This window comes from Coffea eugenioides, chromosome 1, assembly GCF_003713205.1.
Source record: "Coffea eugenioides isolate CCC68of chromosome 1, Ceug_1.0, whole genome shotgun sequence".
NCBI classification, from domain to species: domain Eukaryota; kingdom Viridiplantae; phylum Streptophyta; class Magnoliopsida; order Gentianales; family Rubiaceae; genus Coffea; species Coffea eugenioides.
In genome coordinates, this window is record NC_040035.1 from 7,624,028 (window position 1) to 7,636,491 (window position 12,464).

Here is a 12,464-nt window from a genome sequence, read left to right on the forward strand (position 1 = left end):
TTATATACACACGTCTTCAATAAACATAAGTATTTGGAATGGAATATGTTCTTTGGACAGAAGGTGCCCAAGCCACCCAATATAGATCCGTACCAGAAATTATCTCCCCTTTCCAGTCTGCCTTTGTTCCTGGTACGAGTTTCTCTGACAATATTCTCTCAGCTCAGGAACTTGTTTCAGAACTGGATATGAATTAGAGGGAACCGAATCTTACATTTGTTAGTATCATGTTTCATGTCTACAAATCACCATCCTTTGGAGCGGTATTTTGATGTACTCAAATTAAATAAGGGATACGCCTAATAGCCATACTTTAACTGCTAAGAATTAAGAATCAAACCAACCGAAACTGGCTTTTCTCTTAGTGTCATGACCTTGCCAATACAAATCTAACTTATGGAACCTATTAATGAATAGGCAATATAGTTAAGAGACTTGTTGACGTGAAATAGACTAGTTTTAATTCATTTTCTACAGAAAAGAAAAAACCATATGAGTTCCATGAAACATAGGCTATGAGTTTATTAGCACAATGTAATTTTACACAAACTTACACATGCATCTTACCAGAGCAAAAAAAAGCTACTTCTTTCTTGGTTCTCCACAAATGCAATAAAGATACAGCTTCACTAGTAACAGTAGGTGATCAGTATCAGATAATCTCATCAAAGCTTATTCTTGTACCAAAAAACACCCTTGATTTCTTCACCTCGCTCAACATAAAGACACTCTTTTGCCTCCCTCCACATTGCTTTGTAGACAGGAGTGCCATCAAATTGGTAATACTCTCCCAGAATTGGCTTCATTGCTTCAGTTGCCTCCACTGCATGATAATGTGGCATTGTTGAAAAGAGATGATGAGCCACATGTGTGTCTGTGATGTTATGGAAAACCTTGTTCAAGACACCATAATCTCTATCAACGGTTGCCAGAGCGCCCCTCAGCCAATCCCACTCAGATGAATCATAGTGTGGCAATGAAGTGTGAGTGTGGTGCAGATATGTGATGAAAACAATGATTCCATTTAGAATGAGCAACGGTAGCACATAGATGCATATAAGCCAGGCTAGCCCTTTTGCTAGTGCGCTGTGATAAAGCACATAAATTGTTACAATGACACCAACATCGGAAATGTAGATTTGAAGCCTCTCGCAAGCATTATAGATTGGACTATAAGGATCATAATGGCTTGCGAAACGATCATATTGTCTGCCTGAAGCATTGATGGCCAAGTACAAGGGCCAACCCAATACAAGTGTGATTGCCAGAGTGATGACTCTGCCAGGAGAGTTGTTCAGGTACTTGTAGTACCACTCTATTTCGGACTTTGGCTTGGGCACAAAGACTTCGTCATGTTCGATTGATCCAATGTTGGAGTGGTGGCGGCGATGGCTGTATTTCCACGAGAAGTAGGGGACCATAAGAGCAGAATGGAGGATAAAACCAACTGTGTCATCCATCCATTGGTAGTCGCTGAATGCATGGTGACCGCATTCGTGGGCAATGACCCAAACTCCAAGAAAAACACAGCCCTGAAGAATCCAGTAAATAGGCCAGGCAAGATAGTTGTATGGAGAAGGAAGGAGATGGAAATAAGTTGTTGCAATGTAGTAGAAGAGAAAGACCAAGGTCAGGTCATGAACAAGATAGGAGAATGAGCGGAGGAGTGATTTCTTAAAGCAGTGAGGTGGAATGGCTTTCCTGATATCACTGATGGTGAAGGGAGGCTTCGAGTGTGGGGCTCTATTGATGGGGTTTTTCGTTTGTACAGTCCTGGTTGTTGGAGCTGACGTGCGGCCTTCGGCTCCCATTGTTGATACAGTGCCTGTGTGCTTCATAACCACATCTGAAAACGGACAATGTGGATAATTATATAGCAGAGAAGCTTAAAAGGAATGATTACATACCTTTTACAAATAGTCTATGCTTGATATGGAAGTGTAATTGTTACAGTTTTGAACTAATTATTACAATCAAAGTCCCGTGTATTCATAAGCAGATCACTTCAATTCTCTTTGTGCTAAACAGAATATCAAGACGATTAGTTATTAGATAGATTCATGGGGATATGGTCAAGGAAACCTAGTAACCACGCAGATTTATTGAAAGTTTTAGGCAAAATTCCACGTGACTAAAAGAATAGATTCTGATGCAGGGTATGGTATTTAATCAGGATATTAATCCTTTCTTTTATTTTGATCTTTGTAACTTCTCTGTTCCTTATCTATGCCACCACCCCCCAAACCCAAAAAAAAAATCTTCAAGTGAGAACATATTCCAATCTGTGCAGATACCTTAGTGCACAAAGTAGAAAGAATTCGTTGATTGTTGTTTGAAAAGTACAGGAAACGGTGAGTATTGATGCAACATTCAAAAGTATCAGAATTAAATTCTTTAATGCATGTGCACTAATTTAAAACGCACACACAACAGAATTTAGTTAATTGGAATTCATCTTCTGGTGCACTCAAAGTATAAATATGTTTGAAAGTTTCAGTTTTATACCGTGTTTTGAAACTCGGACCGGACAAAGACTTGGTAGAGCTCAGGGCTCAAGGGTTAATAGGTCCAACCGGGTTCGATCGATGTCAAAAATCTGATGATGTCAGCATGATGTCATTAATATAATTTAATTAAAATTAAAATATTATGTAAAATGTCTAACCATGGGTTAATATCAAGTAAAGTATATTAGTAGATGTTTGATGTTTCAAAGTTATTTAACAAGAAAATACAAATAACATAGAATAATCAACTAGTAGTTCATATGATTTAATGTTTAAGTCATAGTTTAGAATTAATTTTAGAGATTTATTTGAAATAAAACACTAAAATTTAGGACTATCTATAATCTATAAAATATTTCTAAGTATGTCAACAATTTTGAGATACTTTAGAGGTCAAAACAAAAATTTGTTAAAACTTTGAACCCAAACTGAAATTTTCTCATATCTCTTCTTTGACTCTAAGGTTCCGTTTGATAAATCTGAATCTGAATTCTGAAGTCTGAATTCTGAAATCTGAATACTGAAACAATTAATTTGCTGAATTTTAAGCACTGAAAAAAATATATGAATGTCTGAATTTTAATGCTAAACCTATTTATACTGTTTGATAAATATTTATAACTGAATGCTTAATAAGTTTAATTTGACAATTTTGCCCTTATATCCTTTCATTCAAAAAAGAAATAGAATCTATGATTTAATTAGTTTAAAATTGTTAGGTATGAAAATGACAATATTTATTTTTAAATCAAATTAATATAAAAGATGAAATATATTATATGAGGAGTATGGAGAAGATGTGAAAGTCATTAAAAAGGGAGAAAAGAGAAACTAAAAATCGTTAGATAGAGAATATTAGGTTGTTTAATTAGATAAGAATTTTGAACATAATTAACAAACAAGGGTAGATTTGGTAGATAAGATAAGGTAGTTGAAGTAATTCTATTGATTCTTATCAGAATTAAGCATTCAGTTAGGATTCTTGTGCTGAAAAAAATACACACAGGTTCAGCACTACTTAACAAGTTCAGTAAATAGATTTTCATTTATCAAACACTCAAAACATCTGAATGTCTGAAAAAATTCAGATTCAGCACTTTTTTATGTTATCAAACAGATCCTAAGCCTAAAGCAATCAAGGTGCCGTCACTTTCACCCATTCTTGTCATGCCTCTGTTCTTTCTTCCCCTGCAACTTCTTCTTCTTTCCGGCTCTTTCTTTCTTTTTTTTCTTTTTCCATTTTCCGTTCCAGATTTCATCGCGCTAGTCTTTTCTCCTCAAACTCACAAAATATAAAAATTTTATCTTATTTTTTTAAACTTCTCTCTTTTTGAACTCTTATTTTTTTACTATTTTATTTCTTTTTCACCTTTTTGATACATGTGTGATTAGATCTTGTTCAATAAATGCATTTAAGATTAGATATGAAGGGATCTTGTTCAAAGGAGGAAGATGGTTTACAAGTTTTGAGCGACTTGTCAAATGAAGATGATTCCAGGTTAGAGTGAAAAGGGGAAAAAAAATGAAAAACTCCGGTTCTCACCGGTTTCATTGGTTTCCGGTCCAACTCGACTTTTGACTGGGTTTGACTGAGTTTTAAACAAACGGATTTTTAGAAACACTCGGACCGGACATCTAGCCGGTTCTCGATTCAACCGGTCCAACCGATCGGTCTGATCCGAGTTTGAAAACATACTGAATGTTTGAACTACTAAAAAGTATTTGAATGTACCCTTCCCAGTGTGTGAGCTATTAAAAGTAGTCTAACGTATCACTTCTATGTGTTTAATCAGTTTTGGGGATTAAAATACTTAGATTTGGATGTTTATCCACTTCGTAAGACTGCAAGGAACCTTGGTGCTTTTCCTAATTATATCCCAGTGTGTGAGCCTTACTAAGTTTTTCAACTGCAGTGGATCATGATTATTTAGTAATTTTAAAATGATAAGTCATTTGTGAGGCTATATATTTTTATTACCCTTCCTCCGCGGCACCGCCCCCCCTTCTCCCGACCAGCAGGCGGGGGCAAAGTCCTTTGGCCATCAGCCCCCTGGAGATTATATAAGCAGACAGTATTATTTCAAATAATTGGGATTGACAATTCTTGAGTAGCGCGGCCCAACATCATTGTGCACTTAAAAAGATTTAGTTGGTTTTTGGAGCATGACAACCTGAATTTTTTGTGGCTGTCATGCCTACAAATCACCATCTGTTAAGAGTGTTATTTTGGTGGACACAAATTAATCCATGAGTTGATTATATCCAAAAAAAAAAAAAAAACTTAGTCATGGGTAAAAGAAACCTGTGGAACTTTTGATCGTCTAAATCAGAAAGTGGTCTTATTTCTTGGGGGAGTAGGTTTTGCCGGAACAATCAACTCTGCTTCCTTGTTTCTCACTAAAAATTGCATTGCCATTCTTCTTTTCTCTTTCTAGCCAACTGGAAAGGGGGTTTTGTGGGCGGACCACTGGGGCCGGGGAACGTTAGTACTGCAAAATAATTGAAACTTTTGTAGGTTTGGTACCTGCTAAGTCTTGTCATGTCTTCTCATATTCATACAATTTTCGAGTGACAGAAGGATAAAATGCGCTCTGAATCCTCATCCCATTTCCGGTTTCAGTCTCTGTTTCTTGCCATGCCTGAGTATATTACCCGGTATATCCATTATATACCAAAATAGAGTTGCAAGGAAAATTAAACATGATAAAAAAAATCAAGATAGAGATTAAAACAAAAAATTGAACAATAGAAAAGTGGGGTAACAACTGAAACCAAAAATGAGATAGAGGATTCAAAACTAGAAAATGGCGCCTACCTATTAATAGTTCTACATGAGGACTATGTGCCAAGAATTTCAGCCTATAGCACCGGACTAGGCAAGAGAACCTAACAATACTGATAATTCACGATCATGGCTGGCTGAAATATTTACCATTAAACGCGTTTTCATGTAATCTTACAAATAGTATATATGTTTTGGTGCGATTAAAGTGTAGATGCCCTAAAATCAATCAACTTCTAAAGTTTAATACGCACTTGAATTATTTATGTTATAATAAATTACATCTTTATCATATTAATTGCAAATATATTTATATTTGCCTGATAAACCTCTTCAAATAAACCTATCGATGAAATCATAAAATTTATGATGGTGAGATTCATTCGATTATAAATAAAGTTTATTTTTAAATATTTCTAGTTAAAGTATTACCAAGAAAGGCTATTGTTAATACAATTAGACTAGCATATACTATACCACTTCTATAAGAAAAGTAGTATACCTCATCTACTATGATGTGTGAGACACCTAAACTAGTATATGGATGCTGGATAGAATGATTAATTTTACTAAATTGATCCATATAGAGATATTCTTTAAGTGCCAAAGGATTAATTTTTAAGTAACGTTTGTGTAAGTGATCCTTAGACTTAAGGTTATCAAGGTATTTTGAGCATGGACAAATATGCTTTGTTTGGTATACGATTGCTCTTGTAATAGGGAATGCTCATATCATTAACAAATGGGTATATACTTGAAGTATGAAAAGGTAGCGAATAACCTATAAAGATTTACCATTTCTTATAAAAAGAGAAGTTATCTCATGTCTGACCGCTTGTAAAATATAACTCGGAATTCTTAGATTTAAGTGGAAGATTCTTAGAGTGTGTTTCTAAGTACTTCTTCATTGCAGTTATAATTTGGTACAAGAAATGAGCATTAATCATATGATGGAATGGGCATAACTTATTCCAAGATTAATGTGAAATAAATGTGGTAAAAGAATATTAATTATGTAGTAAATATTTACTGAAAGGTGAAGTCATCTACTTGACTTTTCTCATTACTTGGGTGGTCATGATGCATTGTTAGATGCCAATCTTGATCTATAGGTATGAGTTGATTGATTAATGGAATGGGCATAACTTATTCCAAGATTATTGTGAAATAAGGGTAGTAAAAGGATATTAATTACATGGTAATTGTTCACTGAAAGGTGAAGTCATCCACTTAACTTTTCTCATTACTTGGCTGGTCATGATGCATTGTTAGATGTTAATCTTGATCTATAAGTATGAGTTGATTGATTAGTGGAATCAATAATGAATTAAAAGAAATTTTAATTTATCTAATTATGAGACAGAGTATAGTATTTAATCAGGATATTAATCCTTTCTTTTATTTTGATCTTTGAACTTCTCTGTTCCTTATATATTCCACCACCCCCCTAAACCAAAAAAAAAAAAAAAAAGAACTATAACGTAGATGTGCAATCCTATCCCTAGGTGCTGCTAAAGTTCTCCTCAATCTTCTATCTTAAAACTTCTTCTGCACATCTGATCCTCAGCCCCCTTAAGGAGTCGTCTTACTGGATCTCACCCTACAAATTTAACACATGTAACAACTCACGTGATTTTATAAACTCAATCCTACCCCGAAACCTATTTGGCCATTCCCTTCTCTTGAATATTATGAAACTCAATCAGTGTATCAATGATCCAACCAACGAGAAATCACGTCAAACAAAAATCTATAAACCGTAAATCCATAATTAGAATTATTCTCAACTCTCTCAACATCTGATGTTTTCCACCACTCTTTACACCTTTTGTTTTATATTTGAATATCTGTGATTGACTTGGAATTCCAGAAATTTCACTCTCAAATAATTGTGATTTATTTGACTTGGAATTCTAAAAAATCACTACTCCTATTATGAAAAAAAAAAAATAGTTTGCAGATGTCAAATTTGTGAGGACCCAAAAATTTTCTTATTTATCGGATATTACAAGTTTACTTAAGCATTTATTTACTCATTTTCTCCGAATTATTCATTTCGACCATTTACAAATCCATTGATATGGAACAACGCCTCTTTTATATTTTAAAACATTTTGTTGGAAAATTCACTTTTCAAAAATTCGTTTAGTTCGAAATAACAAGTACACGTTTTCGAGGCTATACTTGAATCAGGAGTGTATTAATATTGGAGAATTAAAAATGATCAATAGTAGATTAAGAAAGGTTAATTGAGGAATTAATACTAGACTCCTGTGAGGACTCGCAAAATTTATTATTTTAAATTCCTATTTCGAGCTCATTGTATATTTAATTGCCCATTTATTCCGAATAATATTTTCTAGCCTTTTCAGACCTAAGTACATGGTTTTATAGTTTCGTTATATTTCTAAAGTGTCTCATTTTAAAGATAAATAAAAAAAATAAAAATATAGATAAATAAACAAATATTTTCTTACAAGCTTATTTAGCGAAAAAGTGAAAAACGTGTCTAAACACTTTAGCCAATTGGGAGTACAATAAGCTCAAAATTTGAGACCTATACAATGGTCCTAAAATAGACAATTTTAGGTTTAAACACACAAGTAATAGCTAGTGGTACGATCGTTATAAGAATTTCTCAAAGGTTTAAATTTTATTGCGCCTAAATTAGAAATACGTGTTTTCACATGCGCGCTTAATTGGGAGACTTTGGACCATTATTTTGAGACAATTAGGAATGAATAATATTAATACAAATGTAAGTGCCCTAGAGGTTTAGTGCACTAGTGCAACAAACGTAAGAGAAATCGAACACAAAACGCGCGTGTAGGGTACTAGTTATAATTGATTTGACGTATTAAAAGATTTGACGTCAAGCGTCTCTTATACGCAAAGGCTTCGGAACCGCAATTCATTTCCTTTCCTCTGCTGCAATGGACGGCTAGACTGCAGCAAAGGAACAACCGAAGCTTCATCATTTCCTTTCTTCCAAAACTCAACCAAATTCCTACCAAAACTTCCATAGATTCTCATCAAACTTCACATTCATTTAGCTTTTCACTTGGAGAACAACATAGGCTGAAAAAGGGAGGAGCTTTCACGGTTTCTTCAAGCTTCAAAGGACCGAAAAATCTGTCCAAACCAGCCATCAAAGTAGGTAGCAATCTAACACCTTCAACTTGTCTTATGGAAGTTGATTTACGCATTTGAGTTGGAATCTTTGCTTTAATAGCTTGTATTGTTGGAAATGTGGGCTCTATGAACTCCCACTTTGGGTTGATGGCTGTGATGATGTTTGATGATGGTTTATTTGCTGAATTAGAGCTTAAGGAAGTAGATTAAAGGTGCATTCTTGACAGAAACGTTGTTTAACTCTTGAAACAAAAAGTTCCCATTTTACCCCTGCTCTGTTCGGTCACTTTACTGCAGATAATTGAGGATTTAAAGGCTTGATTATGTTTTTTACATGTTTTAGAAGTTGTGTACAAAATTTCGTTGAAAAATATTGAGTTTTGGTTGCTCAAACGAATTTATTTCAAAAATTGGTAATCTGGAAAACGGTTTCGCCGTAATCCAGACCAGTGGTTGTATTTTGTCCATAACTCCATGCTCCGACGTCGAAATCAAGTTCCGTCAGCGGCATTTGAAACTAGACGTTCCCATGTTTCCAACGGTGTATAATGCACATTCTGGTTTCATGTGTGTGAGCCACACCATTCATCTGAAGTCGACTGTCCTGTTTCTCCGTTCTGCCGAAATGATTTGATGATGCTGCAACTTGAGGCTTGATTTTGAACCAGTTGCATGCCGAAACTTGTAACGATTTCTTCTGTGAAGTTGTAGCCCTATGAATTTATTTTCTAACACTATCAACCATTCCCAATTCCGAGTTAAATTGAGAGAGTTATGATCAAAATACGGCGACTGCTCGTTTTGAAAATCTTAGATTTGGACAGATTGCCTTAAGGATTTTTCCAAACTTTGGTTGATTGAATGACCCCCCTTCCGAGGGTATTTTTCCATGAAATTTGATAGAGAGATAACCTTCATATGGAAGTATTATACTGCAAAATTTGGTGTCAATCCAAGTCCGTTTCGCACTTAACTAAAGGTCCAAAGTTGGAACCAAATCTGGAAATTTTGTAACAGTCTTGAATTTTTCCCAACTTTGAGCTACCATATCTTGGTGCTCGAAACTCCGATTCTCGATCCGTTTGTTCTGACCTAAACCTTACTTGTACCTCTAATTGAGCTATAAATTTCAAGGGCTGGTTTGCAACGAGTGAATTCTGCCAAATTTTCAAAGTTAGCGAAAAACCAACCCCGGCTCAATCCTGGGTGATTTGGAACAGAAACTTTAGGCTCATTTTTGAGCACTTTGCACTTCGATTCATGGAAAAGTGTCTTCTAGGAACTTGCAGTACTTTCTAAGAGGTTTTCAACGGTATAAATTTTTCCAATTCTTGACTTATGCCGAGTGAGTTACGATTTTTCAAAGATTCATAACAAAACTGAAATTTTTCCAACTTTCAAGGAAATAGAGTTTTTCAAGAACTCTTTATTCTTTTGATATTATCTAAACGTTTTATCCCCGATTTCCTAGATAAAGACTTAAATATTGTTGAATGTTATCAAACCTCTCTCGAATCTCGATTTACGAGTAATTGAGGTTCATTTTCACTGAATTTCCTAGAGTAATACTAGTGAACGAATTATTCCTCGATATTTGGGATATGGGTGATAATTCACTATTATTTGCTCAGGCACGCACGAGGACCTCCAAGAGGACCCTACTGTGGAAGTTTGAACTCTTCCTCCAATTTAGTTGCTTGCATAACTTGGTGAGTGTCAAGTGTATGCCTACTTGAACCCTAAAGTCTTGATTCATGCTTGATTCACCTGATTTCATGTTTAGCTTAACTGATTTTGACAAAATGGAGTCGAGTGTGTACTTGATCGCACTCGTTCTCATTCGAAACGAATGACTCATGTTTAACATGATTTGTTTGGTTTACATGACTTGAAATGTCTGCTTAAACCTATCAAATGCTTGAATACATGAAATGGTATGCTATGATTGCATACGTCGATGGAGTGAATCTCCTCGATATTTACATGACAAATGGGGGACGCCCAAACTCATAGGCCGACCTTGGAACTCGAGCCGGCATGGGTTTGGTCGGGAACCTCGGTGAGCCATGAGACTCAAATGATAAGCTTGATCTATTGAGAGATCTCGCTTGGCATACTCGTATAGTATCGCCTTATAAATGTAGTGCGGGCCCGAAGTGGTGTATGGTGGACGGATGAGAAGTAAGTGGTGAACTGCGGATATGAAAATATCAACCCGGTTGACGGAGAGTCATCACGGGGAGATATACAAATGACATCGGCAAATGTGGAACTTAGCTCCTGAGAGCTTCCATATCCTTGAATTGTTTCTGGTTACATTTTGTTGGCCTTATTAATTACTTGCAAGTTATTACCTGAATTGTTATTTGGGCTTGTTATCTGAACTATGTGTCTGCATGTGTGTTCTTGGCCTCACGAGCGTTTTGCTCACCCTGTAGATTTGTTTTCCTTAACAGGTTGAATTCGGAGGTAAAATGGAGCAGCCTCTTGATGTACTTTTGTTTTAGAGTTGCTAATACTTTTGTTTATGCCTTCGGCTTTGGATTGTACTTTTGGTATGGAAATGTAACCTTTGGACGAATTGTATTTTTTGTGTACTGACGTGTGGTTTGGAGAATGGTTGACTATTATTAAGTTTGAACGTTTCCTCATTTATTGTATCTAAGTTTCGGTTTGTATTGTGTGGTCCGGCTATAAGTTGAATGGAATTGCTTGAGTCCTGGCGAGAGCTAGGCAGGCATTCCGCGGATACCCTTTGGTTCGCCTTAGGGAGAAGTGGGGGCGTCACAAAATTTTTAGGGTGAAGCCCGATAAGGGGCTCCTTAAGGGGCTGAAGATCAGACGCGCTTCTTCTGGTGCAAAGACTGTCATCCATGAAGGGCAGTTTTAAGGAGCCTTCTTCCATCAAAAACTAAAGGACCATATATACCTAGAGGGGTCAGGGACCACCAATATTAAGGCTGCGAGATAATGTCGCAGGAACTCCACCGATCATGTTTGTTATGGGCATCTAAGAAGTCAACAGCACATCAAGGGATATACTACAAGAATAGACCTAACTGAAGTTTTTCTTTCCTATGGGACAAATCTTAACACATCAGAGACTAAACAATGAGCATACACTTCAACTTCTTTTCATTTCATTTCATCCTGGAGAAAAACAAGCTCATTCTTTCCAGCTCATGACAGTGCAAATGAGCAGATTTCTATTGTCTGGCCTAATAATTATTGTGCAATGAAAATGCAATAGAAGCATATTCTCCATAGTGGTTGTGACCTATGGCAACCAAGATGTCCAAAGCAATCCACTAAGCAAGCTTATGCTTTCTGGTTGTTGCTTAACAATCTCATCCTAGAGCAAAGAAAATACATGTCAAAGTCTTGGATGTTTTGGAGAAGTCTTTAGATCGATGACGCCCGTCATAGTCAGCGTCAAGAATAAAAAGTTTTCTTCTATAATTACTGTATTTGAACAAATGCAGAACGAGAATAATTGCCCTTTGGATAGGTGCATGATGACCTGACGTTTTGGATGGATTTTATTTCATGTGACCATGATGGCACATCCATAAGAAAAACAAATAAAATTATGATTAATCTTTCCTATACTATGCAAAATTTGAATTTGAAATTTAATTTTTGCACACATGTCATGAATCAAATGGTGATGGTATATACACTGTTAGTGTATATAAGATTTACTCATAAAATTAAGGGTCTTCATCAAATATTGAAAACCAATTTTAATACCATATAGAGTTCATTAGAGTTCATGCAAGAACTCAATGAAAAGTCAAATAATTTACAAAATTTTAATACGATGACTAATGATACAATCAATTCTAACATCAAATCAGATAGAGAACCGGTGCAGGCTGCCTGCAGTGACTATAAAAGTCAAAATGTTTAACTTACTTGAACTTCACACTCTTCAATCCGGAACAACTCGTTCATCTGTGCAAGTATTCCATCCTTCATAATTTCACTTGGAATTTGGACCATTAAGTGAGAACATATTCCAATCTGTGCAGATACCTTAGCGC

General features: G+C 35.6%; 1 protein-coding gene and 1 long non-coding RNA gene across 2 annotated transcripts; one reads left to right on the forward strand and one right to left on the reverse strand.

Annotated features, from left to right (window-relative positions):
* Positions 1–579: 579 nt before the first annotated feature.
* LOC113779686 (delta(12)-acyl-lipid-desaturase-like) lies at positions 580–1,818 on the reverse strand. Its single transcript, XM_027325373.1, has one exon. The coding sequence runs from the start codon at positions 1,809–1,811 to the stop codon at positions 666–668; it is 1,146 nt and encodes a 381-aa protein (XP_027181174.1). The 5' UTR covers positions 1,812–1,818; the 3' UTR covers positions 580–665.
* A 6,376-nt stretch (positions 1,819–8,194) lies between these two features.
* Positions 8,195–11,072, forward strand: LOC113782910. The gene is made up of 2 exons (XR_003469866.1): positions 8,195–8,446; positions 10,878–11,072. It is a non-coding gene; the product is annotated as an uncharacterized LOC113782910 (long non-coding RNA).
* Positions 11,073–12,464: the final 1,392 nt, after the last annotated feature.

Excerpts from the sequence above, each read along its gene's own strand:
- LOC113779686 (XM_027325373.1), bottom strand. The coding sequence starts at position 1,811 with ATGGGAGCCGAAGGCCGCACGTCAGCTCCAACAACCAGGACTGTACAA.